A 22,402-nucleotide genomic window follows, 5' to 3' on the forward strand; every position below is an offset into this window, starting at 1 on the left:
TGCTTTGATTACTTTGACAGAAACCTTTTGGCGGAGACGTGGAGCACACCGAATCGTGTTGCCACTAAAGACTACTGATTCATGATTTATTCGAGATTTGTTATTGAATGGTGATCCGCCAAATGCAGATTAAAACTAAAGTAAGGAGCCTGGTTTGAAGATGCAAGAAGAAGAAACTACAGATATTTGTGTAAAAATGTAAGGAGTGAAAGCAAAAAGTAGTCAGAAAAATAAATAGCGACGTAAAGAACTGATACCAGAAAAATTTGTACTTTGTTACTTCCCATCTCTGTTATTTATACAGTCGTAAACAATTTAGTTTAATTATGCAGGGTCATTTTTTTTGCCCCATTATCTTGAATTTGAAGGCATTTTGCTAACTTTTGATTTTTGCCGCTTCATCTTTCAACAGTTTTCTTTGAGAACTCTCCATGACTCTGAACTTTTATTTTGACGGGTTGCTATGAATACCTTTACATTTCTGTGTGTATATGATATAACGATAGTTTCTCTCAAAACAAACTGTAAAATGCTCATGAAGAAACTTCAGAGCTGTTCTGGAAATGTTGTTCATGTATTGTCCTCATTTGACGGACAGAGACGGCAGACGCAAGGGTCATGCGCATTTCAGTCTGTGTGTAGTAAACGAAACTGCGCATCTACACAATTCACATACATGGAGACACGCAGAACCTGAACGATTCATATTTAAATAGGGTTACACTTTATTTTAGGGTGTCCTTGTTGCAGTGTAATTATACTTTTAAGTATTGAGTAATATTAACTAAATAATGTACTTACTATATGGTTAGAGCTAGGATTAGGGTTTCTTGCATGTAATATGCATAATTAATTGTTATTATAATAGAAAGTACATGTAACGTGTAACAAGGACACCTTAAAATAAGGTGTTACCTTAAATAGTCTTTTTGCTTAATATTTACAGATGCTAGTCCATATCGCGATTTGACTGAAGTGTAATGACCTACTTTTGATTAATTCATCCAAACTTTGACAAATTCCATGTTATACAGTAAATTCTGTTTTTATGACTGGATTCCGTCCGTGTTTTTCGCATTGCAGAAATCATAGGGCCCTACATTTGCACGTGGACCGTGTCACACATCTGTATACTGTATCCAGTGTAGACAAGATAGCGGCAATGATTGTAATTTCTATTTGCATTTGACACGCCGCGACACTTGCATTCAGCTTATTCAAGGTAATCAGCCGTTAAGCTGCTGAATGCCAGTGGGCGGGGCCTGTGGTGAGAAGACAACTATTCGTCGATGCCTTGCTCTAGAGGGGGTGTTTTTGCAAATGCTTGTGCCCGAGATCCAAACGAGCCGTTTTTGGAGCTTGATTAAATAAACGCTTCCTTTTTATAATGAGGAGGGTGTTTTAAGCTATGAAACTTGCAGGATGGTACAAAGACCTCTTATAAGCCTAAAGATCAAGGCAAATTTGATTTTGCATGTCATCACCCCTTTAACTGTTAAACGCTCTTTGCGTGATGTTTCATGCATCAGACACTGTGAGACGCAGTTACAGCAGCCGTTGATCACTGACTCATATAGAGAGTTTTACCCCAGTATTCCCATCATGCTTTCACCAAGCACACCGGCAGCTGCTCTCATCTGTGCATGCATCGTTGAAGTGCCATATGCACAGTGTGTGTAGAATACAGTGTTGATCCAGGGTCATCCTGAATCACGATTGTATTCTGTTTTGCGTGGCTTGGCACACTGACACGGTGAAGCAGTGTGTTGAGGATAATGATGAGATCAAATCATCGCTGCACTGATGCTTACAGGTCAGACAATATGTCTGTCTTCACTGCAGCAGGATCATCACTGACTAACATGTATTACTGGAATGCTTCAGTGGAGACTCATCTCATTTCTGCTGTTTATTGTTTATAGTCATACGTGACTAACGTGAAATGGCCTGCCTTATTTCTGTGGTATTAACAGGTTTAACATGCAATTCGGTTGAGGAATTGAGTGAATTGTTAACAATTAATCCTGTCATGTGATTTGAATTGCTACAAGATTTGTCAAGATTGACCTTTGACCCGTGCTGTACGTATTTGAAAGTGGAGTTTATGGAAACATTTGCTGTAATGAACATATTCATCTGAGATCATGTGATTGCTAGAACTAGAGTGGGAAATAGACATAAAACTCATTCAGACTCACTCTTTGCATTTACATCCATCATCTGGACTATTTCTGTACTGAAATCTAAAACCGCACAGTTCCAGCTCACACAGTATTAATGGGTCTTTACCTTGAATGACAGCAGCATATCTGAAGACATTGTGAATAATACATATCGCACACAACATTGGCTAGTGCTGCTTGATATCACCTACTGGTTGGCTTTACACAAACAGTCATCCTGGAAATAACCTTTGAGAAAGAGCTAGACAGCGGCTTTGACAAATCTTTGAGAGTTAGTTTCGTTTTGAGACATTTAGCAGCAGGTAAACTCAACGAGCAGAACTGTACATTCGACTTTGTTTTCAGAAGTAGTCAGAGCTTCTTACTTTTTCGTGGGCAGATGTTTTGATCATGAACTCATTTTTTTGGTGTTTTCTGTACAGCTCTATTTTTATGAAATCACTATCGATTTCAGATTTACCCTAAACGACACGCAGACTTGTCCACCACAGTTTCGTGGTATTGTGCCTGTTTCTCATTTATTTTTCAGTCGTTTGTTGGGAACGGCTCCCTGTGCTATACTTTATCATTGTTGCCTCTGCAGTCTGTCTGGACAATGGTATAAACACAGTAAAACTGCTAGAAACCAAAAACCGCTGGGTGAATAATAATAGTGCCATCCAACTGGTAGGTTTACCAAATTTCTAAATAAAGCTGACTCCAAACTAGAGCTGTCACAATATCATATTTTCACATAATATTAGATTATCGTGGCCAAAATAATTCATTATACAATATTATCTAGTGAAAACAAAATCGAAAATAAATCAAATAATGCTATCAGTTAAATGAATCTTTAACTTTATTTTGTGTTTTCTCTTTTTTGGCTAATGACTTACTCAAAATATGACTGTAGGGATGAAGTATAATATAATAATATAATGTTATCACACCTTCTGGTGTGAACATTAGTTCTAGTTAGATTTATAGTTATAGTTCTCAGTGTTAAATCGCTATATAAGCCAAAATGATGCAGCCATTAAACAGCTGTTCATATGGCAAGCGTAAAGGTCTTGTAAGTCTGAACTGACCTTGTCATGTGTTGTTGCCTTTTTTTTGTACTTCTTGTTTGCACTTTGTGATTTGTGTATGTATATCGATGTGTATATGTGTGTGTATATATATATATATATATATATATATTCTGCATTAATTTTTTTTCCTCTCTAACTGGTTATGGTGCCATTTTGGGCAATAATTTTATGTTTGTTTGTTTAGTGTTAGGACAGCATGTTGTCCAGACTGGAGAACTAAAGTGAAACTATGGCTTTAAAAGCACACATTGATGCCTGGACTCACTTTGATAATGCAAAGTGCATTTGATAATAAAATGAAAGTGCAAGATGTGCGGCGCCAATATACAGTACATGACATTAAAATAAGACACTGTTAATAGTATCTTAATAATAGTATGTTGTGAATTTTAGTTGCTGTTTTTCAGCACGTTGTCATGGAAAAGTGCATTCACTATGCCGATTTCACATTTTCACTAACATGATAAAGTTCACTTAAGTTCACTCTAGTTGCATTTGAGTCATTCCGCGTCAACTCAGCCAGAGATCCTCGGCTCAAAATTTTGATTACGCTTATAGTTTTTTTGAAGAAAGATAGACGTGTATAGTGATGAAAGCCACAATATTAAATGTCATGGATGGGTTTACTGAGTAATCCATCATTTTGTAGACGGCAGCATCTGCAAAGATGGCAACATCGTCATGTTATTTTTCTACACAGAGATTGGTAATTCTATTTGTAAAATCTGTTGACTTAGCAATCTTTGATACTTCATGTGCCGAAGGTGACCATTCAAAAATGGGGAAACGGCACTTTTTTTCTTCAGAGTTTGCATGCCTGTAAGAAGTATTAAAGATATCTTGATGCCCTTTTAGATATTGGGTCTTAACTAGGATCAGTTTTATTTTCAAGTTAAGTCAAAGTCAGCTTTATTGTCAATTCTGCCATATGTACAGGACATACAGAGAATTGAAATTACATTACTCTCAGACCCTAGGTGCAAACAGATAATATTAAATACAAAAGGTAGAATTTTAAAATTACAAGTAAGTACAGATAAATACAAATTTACATATAATAATAATAATAATAATAATAATAATAATAATAATACCACAACACAACAACAACAACAACAACAACAACAACAACAACAACAACAATATACAAGTAAGGGCACAGAGAGTGCAAACCAAACAGAGTAGTGCAAATGCAACAGTATAGTGCAAGTGGAGCTTATAAATATGATAAAGTGACAGAGAGCAGTCTTATAACTGACAGAGAGGTAGGTATGAGGTAGCTAGCAGACCAGTGCTGCACAAAGTGACTGGTGCAGGTCTGTGAGTGTGTGTGTGTGTGTGTGTGTGTGAGTGTGTGTTTTCGTGTATTTACAAAAGTCTTCTTTTTTTTCAGTTTTATTTTTTTCTGGACTCTTTTTTTTTAATTATTAAATGACATTTTATTAATCAAAAAGCAAGTCTGATTTTTTTTTTCTCACCTTCTGTTTCATTGTTACCATATTCTGTTTAAGCATGTCTAATTATTTGAATGCATAAAACAACTTAATTCATCAACGTTAATTTTTACAAATTTTTTACAGTATTTACATTTTTCTGGTTATCAGAAGGAGACATAAAAAAATTATTTAATTTAGTCAAATGAAAATTAAACAAACTTTATTTTCAGCAAGCAAAGTTACTGTTAAAATTAAAACATGAAATAAATATTATGTGATTATTCTTTAATAAAATAAAGTTTTAACAATTTTAGTAATAGTAGTAGTATTCTGTACATTCTACTAAACACCAGTTATATATGTCTTTAAGTTAAACCGAACTTTTATTTTGACGGGTTGCCGTGAATGCCTTTACATTTTTGTGTGTATATGACATGATGATATATGGTAGTTTCTCTCATAAAACTGTTAAATGCCCATGAAAAATCAGTGCAGTTCTGGAAATGTTGTTCATGTATTTATACATTTGGTGAGACGGCAAATGCTGAAATCACCGCAAGTGTCAACCGCGCGTCTGTGCCATTCACACACACTGAGACACGCAGAAAATGAACGATTCATATTTAAATAGACTTTTTGCTTAATAGTTAGAGATGCTAGTCCATATTGCGATTTGATTTAAGTGTAATTACTTATTTTTGATTAATCCAAATCAATACAATTGATCATCCAAACTTTGACAAATTCCGTGGCGTTCCGCATTATACAGTAAATTCCGTTTTTATGTCTGGATTCCACTATTCCGTCCGTGTTTTGCGCATCGCGGAAATCATAGGGCCCTAGTTTTAAAAATTGGCACATAATGTAGCACAGACTGTTAAAGGCAATGGATTTTACTTAGAGAACTACCAATCTCTGTGTAAAAATAACATGATGATGCTGCCATCTTTCTAAAGTAATTTTTCACCCCCTGTGAATCTCAGGGAAAAATTGCCATTTTGACCCCCCTCTACAAATTAATGCATTACTCAGTAAATATTCATCCGTGACATTTAATGTTTTGGTTTTCATTACTATATGTTTATCTTTCTTCCGAAAAAATATTAGCAAAATCAAACATTTGAGCCGGGGAAGTTTCTAAAAATTTGGTTGATTTGACAAGGAATGACCCTTTTGCATTACTTTGTGTAGATATATACATTATGTAGATACATGATGTGTTTGTTTTTTACTTACTTTTTTACTTCAGCCTCAGTTTGCTTGGTTTAAACGTCAGTGTGCAACATTATTGACTAAATTTAAAACAATTATAGTTAGAGCTGTCCGTCTATTAAAATTACATGATTATTACATAATTAATCTAATTAATCGCAAAATAAATTTGACTGGGAAAATAGCCACAAAAGATTATTTAAAGCAATTCTTTTGTTAAATGAGAAAGTATCAAGTAGACATTGCAAATTGTAGCTTTAGAAAGAAATTTGATTCTATTTGATTTTATTTGATTCAACATAGAATTTATTACACATATACATTTAGGCTGCAGCGTAAACTATGGAACATAAAAGATGATCATTTGAGAAACACCTCAGTATTTTTTGTTCATACGATGAAAGTCAGAAAACCAAAACAGCTTTGTTACCGTCTTCAAAATACCTTGTTCCACAAAAGAAAGATTTGAAACGACATAAGGGTGAGTAAATGATGACAGAATTCTATTTTTTTTTTTATTTGATTTGTTTTTTTAAATCTTTTTCTTTTTTTACTGAAATTCTACTCTAAATAATAAACAAAATCTGCGAGCAGGTGGCGTAAATGTATTTATGAGTCATTTATTTATTCATTGATTCATTCAAATGGCTGATTCATTCAGGAATTAAGTAAATGCCTCTCTTTATGAATGGGCCTTTGAATCATTGATTCACATGATTTGTTTAAAACGCAGATTCATTCAGAAACTAAACACCGCTGTGTCGCTCTGAGACGTGCAACAATTGTGCTATGGCTTCAAATGTAATGTTCTGTGCAAAATTGTGCAGAAATATAACACAATATCAACTTATTTACTGAATTGTTGTATAAAATCACATTTAGGCTTGTGATAGATTGGGACAACATCAGCACTCGTGTCACATTGCTCTTGCTGCCTGTGTGATATCGTGTGATGTATATAAATATGAGACGAAACACATACAGAGGCATTTTTTTTGCACCAATATCTTGAATTTTAGGGCACATCTGCATTTATGGAGTTGTTGCCCTGCATCATGTTTGTCGACAGTCAACTATATGAAATATAAGATGACTTATGACTTTAACTATATTTAAAAATATTTTAATCATGTTATTTTTTCATAACTAGTTAAGTTAGCGGGTTAAACTGACAGCCCTTATCATAATCCTTTAAGATTTCATTTTCAAAAACATTGGTATGACTATTAACAATCCAGCAGTGCTATTTCCATGTCAGTCTCCACCTGTCTAAATGGGTGATTCTTGAGAATTAACTGCAAAGTGGACCAGATTTCATGCCTACAGTCAAACATTTGGTAACGCAAGAGATTCGCAATGTGAAGAGCCTACATCAACTACAGTATAAAGCTCATTGAAGATATAACAGTTAGCAGCTGAATTAGCGAATGTCTTACTAGGATTAAACATGTGGCCCAGTATCTGCTACAATCTTCTGAAATTTAACCGTGAAATGCTCACAGTTTGGAAAGACACAGTAAAATTGATGCCGTTTGTCTGTATTACAGCTAATTTACACAGCAGAGGTGGCACAAAAGCGCTTCTGATGTAACATTTAGGTGTCTGTACACAGATTGTTCAGATGTGGCATTAATGCATTTGCACAGCAGCTGCACCTTTATACAGTACTTTGATACTGTGGGTTGAGATGATTCAGAGCATAATTTAGCTTGGCTTTTATGTGACGTTGCATCTTTACACAAAATGATGAGCTGGCACAGAGCTGGCTAGAGTCAGAGTAAAGACGCCTTTAGTCTATAATAAACTGGAATAGTAAAATAACAGCAGATTGTGACAGATACTGTGTGCTTACTAGTGTTAGACCGATATATTGACCAAACTGGCAGCAATGATTTGAGGAATCACTCACGTCTGATGTGGATGTTTGTTCCAAGTGTGAGCAGTAGCAATGCTGCTCGACTTGGTGAACAAGACTGGTTCATAACCAGATGGAAGGACAAACTGGTGGTGGAGCAGGTGAGGATTATTTGAAGGAAATGTGTGTGTGATTTGCGTGCTGAGTCATATTCAGGGCAAAGAGTTGTAGAGCAGCGGCTCTTTGTCTTGTGGATTGATTTGGGATCTTGAAACCGAGCCGGAAACCATCCCACACACACACCCTTACCACACACTTTTAACACACACACATGCACACGTTGTAGTGTATAATTTCATTTCACATTTCCAGGACTTTTCAAAATTCTCAACAAGAGTCTGTGAGGAGCTAGTCGTCAAACTTTACATTCCTTAAATCAGTACATTGTAATACATTTCCTCCATTTGCTGACAAAGTCTTTCCATTTCTTTGACCTCTGCTACTGTTCCATTGTTCATTAGTAGGTTGGTATTTTTTGCTATTTCCATTTTACCATTTCCGGGTTACAGCACTTGTTGCCAGTGATATCCTAAACAAGTATCTGTCCTAGTTTTGAACTTCTTCTAGAATATCTCCCAAATACAGAACACAAAATGACGTGTTGGTGTATTGAGAGTAAAAATATTGTTCATAAACCATATGTCCTCTCAAAAACTGCATTTTTTTTGTTTTTAGAATAATCTACCATTTTCCCTCAAAATAAGTTGAAATTGAAGTTGAAGGTATTTGGAAATTGAAATTGACGTTGAAAGAATTTGCATGGCTGTACGCAGGATTTTAGAAAAACTGAGATTGACGGGTTTTGGGAGCATATGTGACCCTGGATCACAAGAAGCACGGGTGTATTTAAAGCAATAGCCAACAATACATAGTATGGGTCAAAATTATCAAGTTTTCTTTTATGCCAAAAATCATGAGGATGTTAAGTAAAGATCATGTTCCATGAAGATATTTGAAGATATTTTGTAAAAACTTAATTTTTGATTAGCAATATGCATTGCTAAGAACTTTATTTTGACAACTTTAAAGGCGATTTTCTAAATATTGTGATTTTTTTTTTTTGCACCCTCAGATTCCAGATTTTTAAATAGCTGTGTCTCGGCCAAATATTGTCTTATCCTAACAAACCATTCATCAATGGAAAGTTTATTTATTTAGCTTTCAGTTTCAAAAAACTGACCCTTATGACTAGTTTTGTGGTTCAGGGTCACATATGGTATTTGGTAACAGAATGATAATAGAATTTTAATTTTAATCTCTTTCAGTTTTGAGCACAGAGGAATTTACCCTAACTCCCTACTAAATAAACTATTCACAAAGTCAAAAAAAAAAAAATGTCAGGGTGCCCTTACTCTCCTACTTTATAGTTAGGAATCTTATTAAGTTTAGTCACAATCAAAAGCATGGTCCAGTTACAACAATATACTGATAACAAAAATTTGTGAGCTCCTTTGGCTCCTCACGCCAAAATGATGTCTCCGTCTTTAAAAAGCGTAACATGAGCAGGTTCAGTCACATTCCTCTGTCAACAGCCTACACTAGAACAAAGATGCAGAGGATCATAGCATCATGTGTACAAAAGTTGCGGAAACTTGTGGGTTTCTTGTCAAAAATAGAAAATTAAAGGAATGAAGAAGAAGACGAATAAAGAATATTAGTAAAATAGTTTAAAGGTCCACTTAAGTGCTTTGAAACACGTAGCGTTATTCTGTGTTGATGTAAATTCAACTGAAACAGGAAGACAGGCCGGAACATATCCAGCAGTCCCACCCCCTTTTTAAAATAGCCAAAAGCGTTTCATTAATATAACAGCTTGAGCCAGAGCTGTTGAGCTCAGTAAAGTCGCATTTGACAGCATATGACAGCCACAATCTCATCCATATCGCTATAAAATATAGCATTCTGTGTAGAATTCAAATGGGTCTGATATGTTTTGTCGTCTGCACAGACTCGTGCATGTGATCCACTCCGTGCTATCGCATCTCTGGACAGGAGCAGTGTGTGCACGCTGCAGCAGTTGGTGTGAAACCAGACTTTTTTTGCCCCAATGAAAAGCATATTTACAGTGTCTGAATCGTTCCCTGTCCCCTATATAGTGCACTACGTGGCATTCACCGCACAGAAAATACTAATTCTGTGAACAAGTGACTGATTTCAGCCGCAGCTTCAGCGTCTAGGCTGTTTATAGTGTAGGGGCGGAACGCTTGAGATTCTAGAGAGCATTTGATTGGACAGAAATTTTGATGAGATGCTGAAGTGCAGGGTGAAAGTCGTAGATCCATATTTGTGGAAGTTAGAAACTTAACCTTTTAAATGCTTTTATCTTGTAAATGCAAATTTTGTCATTGTTTTGAAACACTAGCTTATAGATAACCTTAAGGCAAATATGTTTGTACTAAAAGCCAAAAAACTTCAATTTTGATTTCAACTAAAAGTTAATAGTTTAAGAACTAGATGTATTTGCAAATATATTTACTATAATCTAAAACTATAAACTAACATGTTAAAGCCACATGTTTTACCATGTTCTAGTATACTGTAGGCTGTCTGAAAAGTGTTACAAAGTGAATTCATTTTGTATTCCTGAATGTTACTGTAGGTCGTTATTACACCCTTGTTAAATATTAAATATTTAGCTACTTAAAATTTACATCTCACTTTTTGGCTGTTAAAACCGAAGCGGTGGAATTCACCCTCTGTCTTTGTAAATGGTAATGGTAATTCCCGCCTTCTATGATTCGATAGGCCATCCCAGTCATTTTTATTATTTTGATCGGTCATGATGATTAGCTCAGATGAGAGGGTCGGTTATATTGTTGCAGCACCAAAGCACCGTTATTATTGGACAATTATTTCATGAGTTTTATTGCAGCTACATCTCAGAAAAAATACAGAGCTCTGGAACTTGGGTTTGTTAATGGTGGATACGGCCATGCTCACAAGTCAAAGTTGTAAAATATGGCCATTAAATCTGACCAAAAATCGTCCATTTAGATATGACAGATTTAAAACAGAGTCACACTGCATGTGACAGTCAATAGTGAATTAAATACATATTGAATATCTATCATTATGAAGAGCACCTATGACCATAATACAGATATAGTCTACTTTTCTGAGCAGTTTTGTCATTGTTGGAGCTGTAGTTGTGTGTGGAGGTCTGGCGGCGGCTGCTGGAGTCACTGTTTGTTTGTTGATCTTCTCTGCCGGCTTGAGTCCATTAGTGTGTCGACCAACTCACCCGCGGGCCACACTGAGATTCTGCTGTCGCTGAATGAGCTTTTACCTTTACACAGACACAAACCACACATAAGATCTCCGCTGTTTCTCCTAGACAGCAGGGAGATTCAGTAGAGGCTCCTGATTCTCACGTTTGGGTTAAAAAAAGGAGTTACAAGTAGAGTCACATAGTTTGGGAGGAAAATTGAAGTGTGTGTGTTTTAAGATAAAAATTGCAATTTAAAATGTGATTCAAAAAAATATTCCAGGTTTGCTTTGATTATTTGTAGGGATTCACGATGTGGCCAAACTTTTTTAATGAATATAAAAATACATATAATAGGCTATATTTTACTGTGACATAAAAGAAAGAATTTAAGATAATTAATTCAGATTAAAAATATATATAAAAATATATACTAATAATTTTATACTAAATACAAATACTATCATAATATTTAACTGAAAATAAAAACAATAAATAATAAAATGTAAAATAAATAATAAAAATTATACAAAAAACTGTAATACTGTAATATTTCACTGTAAAATAAAAAATAAGGTATTTAATTGAGATTAAAAAATATCGTAACATAATAATAGTGTCATGCTAAATACATCATATTTCACTGTAAATAAAAAATCAAAAAATGTAACATTTAATCAAGATTAAAATGTAGTAGTAATAATAATATTATAATAATATAATTCTTTATAAAAACTAATATTTATAAAAACTAATATTTCACTGTAAAATAAATATAGAATTTAAGATATTTAATTGAGATTAAAAATATATAACAATATAAATAATAAACTAATTTTATACTAGATATAAAAATATATATAATATGCAAATATTTCACTGTAAAATAAATACAGAATTTAAGATATTTAATTTAGATTTAATAATATATATAATAATAATAATTTATTATTTATTATAATAATTTAATAATTTATCTAAATACAAATAATATTACATTTCACTGTGAATAAAAAACAATACAAATATAAGATATTTAATCAGTATTAAAATAAATAAGAATTTTATACAAAAAAACTAATACTGTAATATTTCACTGTAAAATAAAAAATAAGATTTAAGATCATAATATATAATAATAATTTTATGCTAAATACAAATAATATCATATTTCACTGTAAATTAAAAAAAACACTCAAAATGTAACATTTAATCAAGATTAAAATATATGATGAAAATAATAGAAAACTAATATGGTAATATTTCACTGTAAAATAAAAAAATAAAAAAATAAAGAATTTAAGATATTTAATTGAGATTAAAAATTTGTAACAATATATAATAACTTATACTGATTTTATACTTAAATATAAATAATATCATAATACAATAAACTGTTAATAAAAACATTCAGAAATGGAAGATATTTATTCAAGATTAAAAATATAGTAGTAGTAATAATAATAATAATAATTTTATACAGAAAACTGTAATACTATACTATTTCACTGTAAAAATAAAAAGATAAAGAGATTTAATCAAGATTTCAGCAAAAAAAAAAAAATATATATATATATATATATATTTTTTTTTTTTTTTTTTTTTATATATCTGTAAAATTACAGTATTAATATTTATAGCTGTTCTAATTTCTTAATTTTTAAATATTAGACCATCACGCTTGTATTTTGATGGGAAACTGCAGGGAGTCCCAAATCAGTCCCTGATAAGCGCTGCTTATTACCGTTTTGCGAAGATGGTTGCTGCATGTTTGGCTTCCAAATCCAAATGGAGTTCATGTTGAAATGAGATGTTGAAAACACTGGATCATGAGCTGCTCATGTGTAAATGAACACAGTGCCGCGCTTCACTTCTGAAACATGCAGTGCATATTTTTTGTTAATTAAATCACAGCCTTTGCGATTTGATAATCACACAAAGTCATATGACAAATATCCATTTTATTTGGATGAACCATGCATAGTTTCACACGTGTCTCCTCTGACCTTAAACTGCTTGTTGATCACTCAATGAAACATTCAGCTCTGACCAACAGCATCTTGTAATATTTCATTAGGAAACAGTATCGCAGCTCAAAATAAGGGCCGTTTGATACAGTTACCTTCATCCATGAAATTTAACAGGGTGACACGTAAGGGATCGTATGTCATACGCCGGTGGCATTAGAGGACGTGCCATCATGATATTTCTGTGTCCATCACCCCATCTCACCCCATCTCTATATTAAGAAACACTGGACGCTCAACGCGACCGCAGATCTCCAGTCGCAGTGAGATTGTGTTCCTGGCATCACCAAGGTCATGGGTTCGATTCCCAGGCGATGCTTGAACTGAGGAAAAAGTTCACAAATGTGCATTACGTGTCAGTCTGCTGGAGTTTGAAGGACTGCTGTGATCGTGGTTCAGCTCTAGTTTTGGGTTCTGTACGTCCCTCAGACGCACGGCTCCGATTGGCAGGCCTGTTGCCAGGGAGCGCAGCGTCTCAACGTGGACTGAATGTGTTGTGTCTGTGCACTTACACATGCTCAACTTTAAAACGACTGCAGTGCTTGAATATTTATAAAGCGGATCATTCGTATGAAGAGGGTCGGCGAGTGCGAGCAGATATACGTATATATGTGTGGACTGAGTCGCGCTTTGCAGATCCGAAATGCTTCAGCAAAGACAAAATGTTTTATTCTGACAGAACTCCTTTTCCTCTGAGTCTGAGGAGTTTTTCAGCGCGTCGTGGCCCAGTTCTGACTCGCAGACGGACGCGTGCTGATAAATCAGCGGTTCGTCTGAGGATCGCCGCAGGTTTATGGAGTTCATGTCTGTACGTTCCTTATCAAAGATGTGCAAAGTCTATATTTAGTGTGCGCGTGTGTGTGCGTGCAGGGCTGACTCGACACTATTCCTGCACGTACATGCGTGTGTGGCACTGCATTGCAGCGCTGTGCATTAGCTGGCACCGTGATGTGAACACCCATCCTCACATGCTGCAGCCGCCGCTCACGTGTGGCAGCGGTGCTTCGTGACTCACGTGGATGTGTGTCGGCTGTCTGTCACATATCACAGCTGTGGTATCGTATAACTTCTGTAGAGCTTCATCACAAGCACTGGATACAGGGAAAGCAGGCATTAGATCTTCATTTCTAGTGTAGTTCATTTACACACAGAAGAGACAAGCTACCTGGAAATTGGTGGTAGAACAAGATTTGGCCATTTTTAATTTTTTTTTCTGTAATGTATATGCATATATTGTGTAAGTGTATAATTATATAAGTCAAAACAAACTGTAATGCAGTTAAACATCTGAAATAATTAGGAGTCAAGAGACTTATGCCCCCCAAGGCTGCATTTATTTGACAAAAAATACAGTAACATAGTGAAATATTTTGACAGTTTAAAATAGCTGTTTTCTATGTGAATGTATATAGTAAAATATATTTTATTCCTTTGGTAAAAGCTGAATTTTCAGCATCATTACTCCAGTCTTCAGTGTCACCATGACGCTTCAGAAATCATTCTAATATGCTGATTTTTTTTTGCTCTAGAAACATTTCAGATTATTATCAGTGTTGAAAACAGTTACTGGAAACCACAATACACTACCACTCAGACTAAAGAAAATGTATTCAGTCAAGATGCATTAAATTGACCAAAAGTGACTAAAGACCTTTATAACGTTCCAAAAGATTTCTACTTCAAATAAATGCTGTTCTTTTGAACTTTGTTCATCAAAGATTCTTGAAAAATAAAATGCGTTATGGTTTCCACAAAAATATGAAACAGCGAAAAAAAAAAGTTTTAAACACTGATTTTAGAGCATTAGTTCACTTCCAGAACAAAAATGTACAGATCATGTACTCACCCCCTTGTCATCCAAGATGTTCGTGTCTTTCTTTTTTGAGTCGTAAAGAAATTGTTTTTTGAGGAAAACATTTCAGGATTCTCTCCATGTAATGGACTTCTATGGTGCCCCCAAATTTAAATTTCCAAAATGCAGTTTAAATGCAACTTCAAAGGGCTTTAAACGATCCCAGCCGAGGAAAAAGGGTCTTATCTAGTGAAACGATCGTTTGTTTTTTATTACAGTTTATATACTTTTTAACCTCAAAGCTCTTTGTGAACTTAGTTTTTTTTTTTCCCGGTCATGACAGTTAGTGTACGTCTAAAAACTCCCATCTCTTTTACGTCTCCAACTTCAAAATAATCATGCTTTGCTGCAGAAGTACCAACCCAGAGTTTACAAAGTGAAAAAAGTAAAAGATCAAAAACCCTTTACAAAAAAAAGGTAAAAACAGCGATGTAGGATCATTTCGATGTTGGAGGCAAAAATAAGACAGGGAAAATAAGACTGTCATGACTGGGGAGGAAAAAAAAAACAGTTCACACAGAGCTAGACAAGACGAGCGTTTGAGGTTAAAAAGTATATAAATTGTATTTTTTCATATCGTTTCGCTAGATAAGACCCTTATTCCTCGGCTGGGATCGTTTAGAGCCCTTTGAAGCTGCATTCAAACTGCATTTTGGAAATTAAATTTGGGGGCACCATAGAAGTCCATTACATGGAGAGAAATCCTAAAATGTTTTCCTCAGGCAACATAATTTCTTTACGGCTGAAGAAAGAAAGACATGAACATCTTGAATGACAAGGGGGTGATAGACTCTGATTGATTAAGCTGCATTTGAAGCTGTTGTAAATTACTCTACAAACATACACCTTTGTTTATGTTTGTGTGTTGCTTGGCAACCACTTTGTTGCAACTACAGCCGTTTTTGAGGAACTACGTTGTTCAATGGAAGAACACTGTTTTTATATCATTACGCTTTATTTGCTCAGTTTTATTTTGTGAAACCTTACTACATCTATGGAATGGAATAACCGTTTTATAAAATCAGTAAGCCCTGTGAACCTGTGCTTTACAGTGAATTTATAACAGCTAAGGGGTGTTATTGCTTGGGGCTTATTGCTTTATTTTACTAAATATTCACATAAAAATCAGAATTTTTAAAATAGTAATAATATTTTACTGCTTTTACTGTGTTTTGATCAAATAAATGCGGTCTTGTTAAAAAGAACAGGCTTCTTGTAGATATTTAAACATCTTAATTCTTCCACATTTGTGATCTCTGTTCAACTTTTCACTCAAATTGTAATGCGGATAAAATCATTTGTAATAAAAGCATTTAAAAGATGCTTGAAACACACATTGGTGAAACTGACCCAGTCAACAACTAATAGAAAACACCAGCAGTCCTTGATCTTCAGCTCACTTTTGAATAAACAGCATCTGCTAAATGGCATTTCAGATTTTTTTTTTTTCCCGTTTGCTTTTGTAGTGTAGCTCACATCTGTGGAAATCAATGCAAATGTTTGAAGCAAGACTGACTTGTGTTTTCTATGTCGTCCTCTGGCGAGAAGCGCCTGCAGTTTTTCTGTTTCGATTTGCATTCTCTGGCATGAAATGTCGTCTTTGACTGCATCTGGTCACGTAGCATCAATCCAACACTGAACAGACGTTTAGTGAGCGGTCTCACGAAAGCACACGCAGTTCATATTCCACTGCAAAAATCGAAAGGAGGAAAATAATAAAACTTTTTGCATAAAGAAATGATTTAAACATGCCATGAAAACAACGTTGCAATTGCAGTGAGGCTTCATATGCTTTAAAACAACTGAAACTGGGTGAGAAAGTTGATGCCACCTCAGACTCAGAGCAGAAATACTAAATGCATTCAGACTGCAGACATACAGCTTGTCAGTGTTGGATGTCCTTGTGTTTTTATGTTTGTCTTGAGTCCATGTGCATGTCAGACTGGATTGATAACTTCACCTGTGGCTCAGACGGAGAGATTTTTCTCCTTTCACTAAAGCAGACGGCAGTTTTCAGTGTCTGTGCCAAAGACAAATACCTGCAGAACAAAACCACTGCGCTTCAGACCACCACTGGTATTAGCAGTGAAAATATCTTCTGATAAATGGATGTGAGACACAAAACTGCACACAATATTACGACTGAATGTGTTTCAGAATCTGTCATATTTAGATATTTTTACAGTTAAACAAGACAAAGAAACTGGCTTTGATTTGCATGATGATCTGAATGTTAGTGTGAGTAGACAGTGTTATTTTAGTCTCATTAAGATACTATTTTAAATATTTGTTTTTATTTTTGTATTTTCTGTTTTTAATTTAATTTGACTCATTTTGTTGTCTCTATATAGTTTTGGTCAAACTTTAGTTAGGTAGTTAGCATTAAGGGGCCTAGAATGTGGTCATACAAAATAAGGCATCAATATGTGCTGTACTAGTCTGTGGTTTGACGTGCAGTAAAGGATTTTAAATGCATGACGTGGAGGCTAAGAACGCCCGACGCAAAGTCAAGTGCATTTGAAATCCTTTAATGCACGGCAAGCCGTTGATTATCCCACTTATTCCATGGTCATTTGCCAAGTTATAGACAAGCTAAAAGTAGTATTGCTTTTTGCAGCACAATATTTGACCGAATGGGTAAAAAGACGGTTATTTTCATCATTTATGACACACAGCTCTAGCATTCTGCCCGCTTCAAATCAGACACAAAGATGAAATAGTGCGGTAAGATCATAATTATTTGAATGAATTTTAGCATTTATTTCAGTAATTTATCGATGGACCGAGAGAGAGAGATGACAGTTGTGTTTGTGCGTACTTGCCTATGTGCTGTGCGTCTGCGCGCCTCTCTACAAACAACAAACTTATTTAAAAACAGCGGTTTTACCACCTCGTTGCTGAGGAATGTAATGTAGCGATGTAGTATCTAGGCTATTTTATTAATAAGAAAGGCGGGGAAGCGCTGACAAACCACTTGCACAGTGTTATATATTTCATGCAGTCGTGTACTTTATCTCAAAAGTTCTCAAGGATTTGTAAATCCACAAAAATTCCAGTTTTAAATAATGGCTTGTCGCCTATCAGTGTCGCAATATCCGTGCTATCCTCGGTTTCCGCTTATGATACTATGGAAATACACGTGGACAAATGCGGAAGTTGTAGTTTTACGGCATGCGGATCTACATAGAAACTACATAGAAACTTCCTATAGGCGCGTTATTTGACCAGACTCTGTTTTTTTCCGGTGAGCATGAGTACACTGCTGGTCATATATTATTATTATTATTATTATTATTATTATTATTATTATTATTATTAAGTTGCGTCATCTAGCTTCACCTCTGTTATTGTTTTGAAAATGCGACCTCTAGCGGCGAAAACTTACATATTGTGCCTTTAAAGCAGCGCATTAATATAGAACGGTGATTAAACTGACTTGGAACTACCTGTGCATCAAACGTTTTTACTGCGTACCTGCCAGCCAATCAGAATCCAGTATCCAGACATTCCATGGAATAAGTACTAATAAAGTCAATATGCTAGTAATATGCATGCTAATAAGTAACTACTGTAGTTAATAGTGAAAATTGTTCCCTAAACTCAAGTGTTACTGAAAAATGTTGCTTTGGAAACTAGCTGAAATAAAATGAGCTTAAGTTTTTTTTTTATATATATATATTTTATTTTATGTAAATTAACATTTATTTATTATTTATTTATTAATTACACAAATATTTTAATGGCTTTAGTTTTATTAAACTATAATAGCACTGGTAGACATTGCATTGATTAGCTGGTTTATATTCATATTGTGATGCTCTTATAATGACAATGCAAACTCATCGCCCAACAAACAGTATGAAAATCATCCACATGGACTTTTCAGGACAGCGTGATTTGCCTACAGTGAAATCAGTGCTGTGTGTGTCTGTGTGTGTGTGAGAGAGAGAGAGAGAGAGCGAGAGAGAGAGAGAGTAGTTCAGGTATTCCCTAAATTATTTGGACAAAATCCCCCCAAAGTTGACAGTATCCAAAATCTTGGTCTTTGTGGGGACATTTCCGGTCCCCATTACTAAAAAGTTTATTAATCACACAAAATGCCTGTAGTTTTATCTGATTAGTAGGTTTAGGGGAAAAGGATAGAAAATCAAGTTTGTACAGTTTAAAAAGCATTACGCCTATGGAATAAAGAGTGAGTGTAATGTGAGTGTGTTGTGCTGCAGTTGCTTTTCTTTGCTGCTTCTGTCCTCAAATGACTTTGCTGTCTCTCTCACCCCTCCCTCAGCCGTCACTCTCTCTCTGTCTCTTTGTAACTGTAGCTGGTCTCTGTGTGTGACGTTATAGACGCAGCATTGATTGCTTTCCTCACACATACACTGACGCAGATGCACTTGTTGAGTAAAACAAATGCAGCTGCGTCATGAAAGCTTTGTGTCCTGATGGCTCTGAAATGCAGTGAGCGACTGATGGACAGACACACACACACAGTCAGACAGACAGACGGATGCTGCGTTTCACTTGTTGTTCCTGGAAATGAGCAGCAGTGTTTCCTAAGAGTGGAACTTCTGTGAGTGTCACGCCAGCTCATCGTTGGTGCTTTGAGTTTGAGTGCGTGTGTGTGTGTCTGTGTGTACAGGTTTTTATGCTTAATAAGGACACGAATATGTATAATGACATGGGTACTACAACGTAAACATGGTTAATGAGGTTTATGCTTCCTGTGTCCTTGTTTTTTGTATATATATATATATATTTTTTTTCGAAATATGCCAGTAGTTTAGTGTGAGATGTAGGCTAGGTTTTGGAATAGAATTAGGATATAAAAAAATAGGGGACAGAAGAGGAAAGGGGAGAGAAAATACAGTTAGTATCATATAGAAACCCTGTAAACCACATATACAAGTATGAGTCTGTGTGTGTGTGATGTTGTCGATGAATAATGAGTGTATGTGTCTGATCAACGGTCTGAGCTCAAATGTGTTTATCAGCTGTTGCATTTGATTCAGAGCTTCTTTACTGCTGTTTCACTGATCAGGGTTTTCATTGGCTGATGACGATATCTCATGGTCAAGGCAAGGCCAGTACATCACTCAGTATTTGGCATTTTATAATTGTATCAGTCATTACATTTTTTTTGTTTTGTTTGACCAAGTCGGGAGCAGGACTTTTATTTTGACATGGCTGAAAATGGTAGGGTGCAGGAGTGCTCATTCTCTGTCCACTTCAGCGTCTTTAAAACTTCTGTCAGATAAAAAAAATAAAATAAAATATATATATATATATATATATATATATATATATATAGTCTTTATTTTTATATATATTTTATATGTCTTTATTTTTATAGTTCCTGTTTTGATATTGATTTTAGTTAAAGTTTTAGTAATGTTGTTGTTTTTTTTAGTCATTTGTATCATTTTTTTTCTTTTTAATTATGTATATGGCTCAAAGATAAATAAGATAAAATTTATAAAACATATTTTAGTGTCTCTACTTTAATGTTTTAATAACTTTTGTTAAAATAAAATGTCAAAATATGGGAGGATTAATGTTCCATCGTCAGTAAAGATTTAAATGACAATTAATTCGTATTTTAGGGCTGCATTCTTTTAATATCATCTAATGATTCTTGTTCTAAATATGCCTGACAACATTTTCTGTTATATAAACAATTGTTACACTGATTTTTTTTTTTTTTTAATGTAAATCATAGTGCAAATGTATTTATTTTTTGTTCAGAAACATAGGACATACTCTAATATATTATTTAAAAAAAATAGTGCTATTAAACTGTTGTTGTTTTTATGCTTGAAAACCCCTTTGTAGTTTATAATGTTAAATTAGTTTATTATTTTAGTTCATCATGTTAAATTAAATGAAAATGTGACCCTGGACCACAAAACCAGTCTTAAGTAGCAGGGGTGTATTTGTAGCAATAGCCAAAAATACATAGTATGGGTCAAAATTATCAATTTTTCTTTTCAGCCAAAAATCATCAGCATATTAATAAAAGATTCTACTGATTTCCTACTGTAAATATATCAAAACGTAATTTTTTCATTAGTAATATGCATTGCTAAGAAAATTCATTTGGACAACTTTGAGGGCTTTTTTTTTTTTTTTTTTTTTTCACCCTCAGATTCCAGATTTTCAAATAGTTGAATCTTGGCCAAATATTGTCCTAATGAACCATGCTTCAGTGGAAAGCTTATTTATTCCACTTTCAGATGATATATAAATTCTCAATTTCAGAAAATTGACCCTTATGACTGGTTTTGTGGTCCAAGGTCACAAATGAGTATCAGACTAGTTTAAAAAGTTTTTTTTCTCCTTTTTCATTTCTTTTATTTGTTTATTTTATTTTAAGTCATGAATAAATGTTTTTTTATGGTTTGCATTTTAGTTAATGTCATGTCATTCTCTATCTGCTCTCTATGTTTTGACTATGTGTGACATTTTCTCTCAGTGTGGCTGTTCCTCACTTCTATTGCATCTTGTCTCTGTCCAGATGACCCTCTCGCTGGCTCTCTCGACGGTGTGAACGTGGGCCGCCATGTCCCAGATGCTCCACATGGAGATCCCTAACTTCGGCAGCATGGTGCTGGGCTCCCTGAACGAGCAGCGGCTGCAGGGCCAGTACTGTGATGTCTCCATCCTGGTGAAGGGCCAGGCGTTCAAAGCCCACCGTGCCGTGTTGGCCGCCAGCAGCCTGTATTTCCGCGACCTGTTCAGCGGCAGCAGCAAAGCGCAGTTCGAGCTGCCATCCTCTGTTACACCGGCCTGTTTCCAGCAGATCCTCAGCTTCTGCTACACGGGGAAGCTGACCATGGCCGCCAGCGAGCAGCTGGTCGTGATGTACACGGCCGGGTACCTGCAGATCCAGCACATCGTGGAGCGTGGCATGGACCTCATGTTCAAAGCCAACTCGCCGCACTGCGACTCGGCCACAGCTGCCATGGACGAGCCCAATTCGGGCCCGCAGAGTCCCAGCAACCACCCGCCGGTGCCAGCCGGCTGGTCGCCCTCGCTGCCGTCGCAGGCCCGCAGGATCAAGCTGGAGGAGCCGCTGGCCAAACGAGCTGCCGGCAATGACGGGACACGTTCAGGACGGGGCGCGCTACTGTTCTCAGCAGGAGCGTTTCCGGCTGGGGCGCAGGCGTATCTGGGAGAGCGTTCAAGTCCGGGAGCTTCCAGCCTCCCGACCACCGACAGCCCCACGTCTTACCAGAATGAAGACGAGGAGTTTGAAGAGGAGCCGTTTGACGCAGACGAGACCTACAGCCAGCTATGTGGCCGCTCGGCCAATCCTTATGGAGGTACAGCAGCCCCTGCTTCTCTGTTTCATGATTTGAATGATAGGCTAATGATGCATGAGATTATGTTTGTTTAGAGATGGACTTCCTGATGTGCACCAAATGAAAATGATAATGTATATATATATATATATATATATTAACATGCGTCAAGGTTACCACAAAAATGTTTGGCAGTACTGTTTT

General features: G+C 35.5%; 1 protein-coding gene across 1 annotated transcript in view; it reads left to right on the forward strand.

Annotated features, from left to right (window-relative positions):
* LOC127165364 (nucleus accumbens-associated protein 2) overlaps window positions 1-22,402 on the forward strand; it is a 50,641-nt gene that overhangs the window by 11,376 nt on the left and 16,863 nt on the right. Inside the window, exon 2 of the mRNA XM_051109941.1 lies at window positions 21,412-22,219. Within this exon, the coding sequence (XP_050965898.1) occupies window positions 21,457-22,219 (763 nt within the window). The 5' untranslated portion in view covers window positions 21,412-21,456. The remainder of the gene's footprint in view (window positions 1-21,411; window positions 22,220-22,402) is intronic.

Source organism: Labeo rohita, chromosome 5 (genome assembly GCF_022985175.1).
Source record: "Labeo rohita strain BAU-BD-2019 chromosome 5, IGBB_LRoh.1.0, whole genome shotgun sequence".
Taxonomy (NCBI): Eukaryota; Metazoa; Chordata; class Actinopteri; order Cypriniformes; family Cyprinidae; genus Labeo; species Labeo rohita.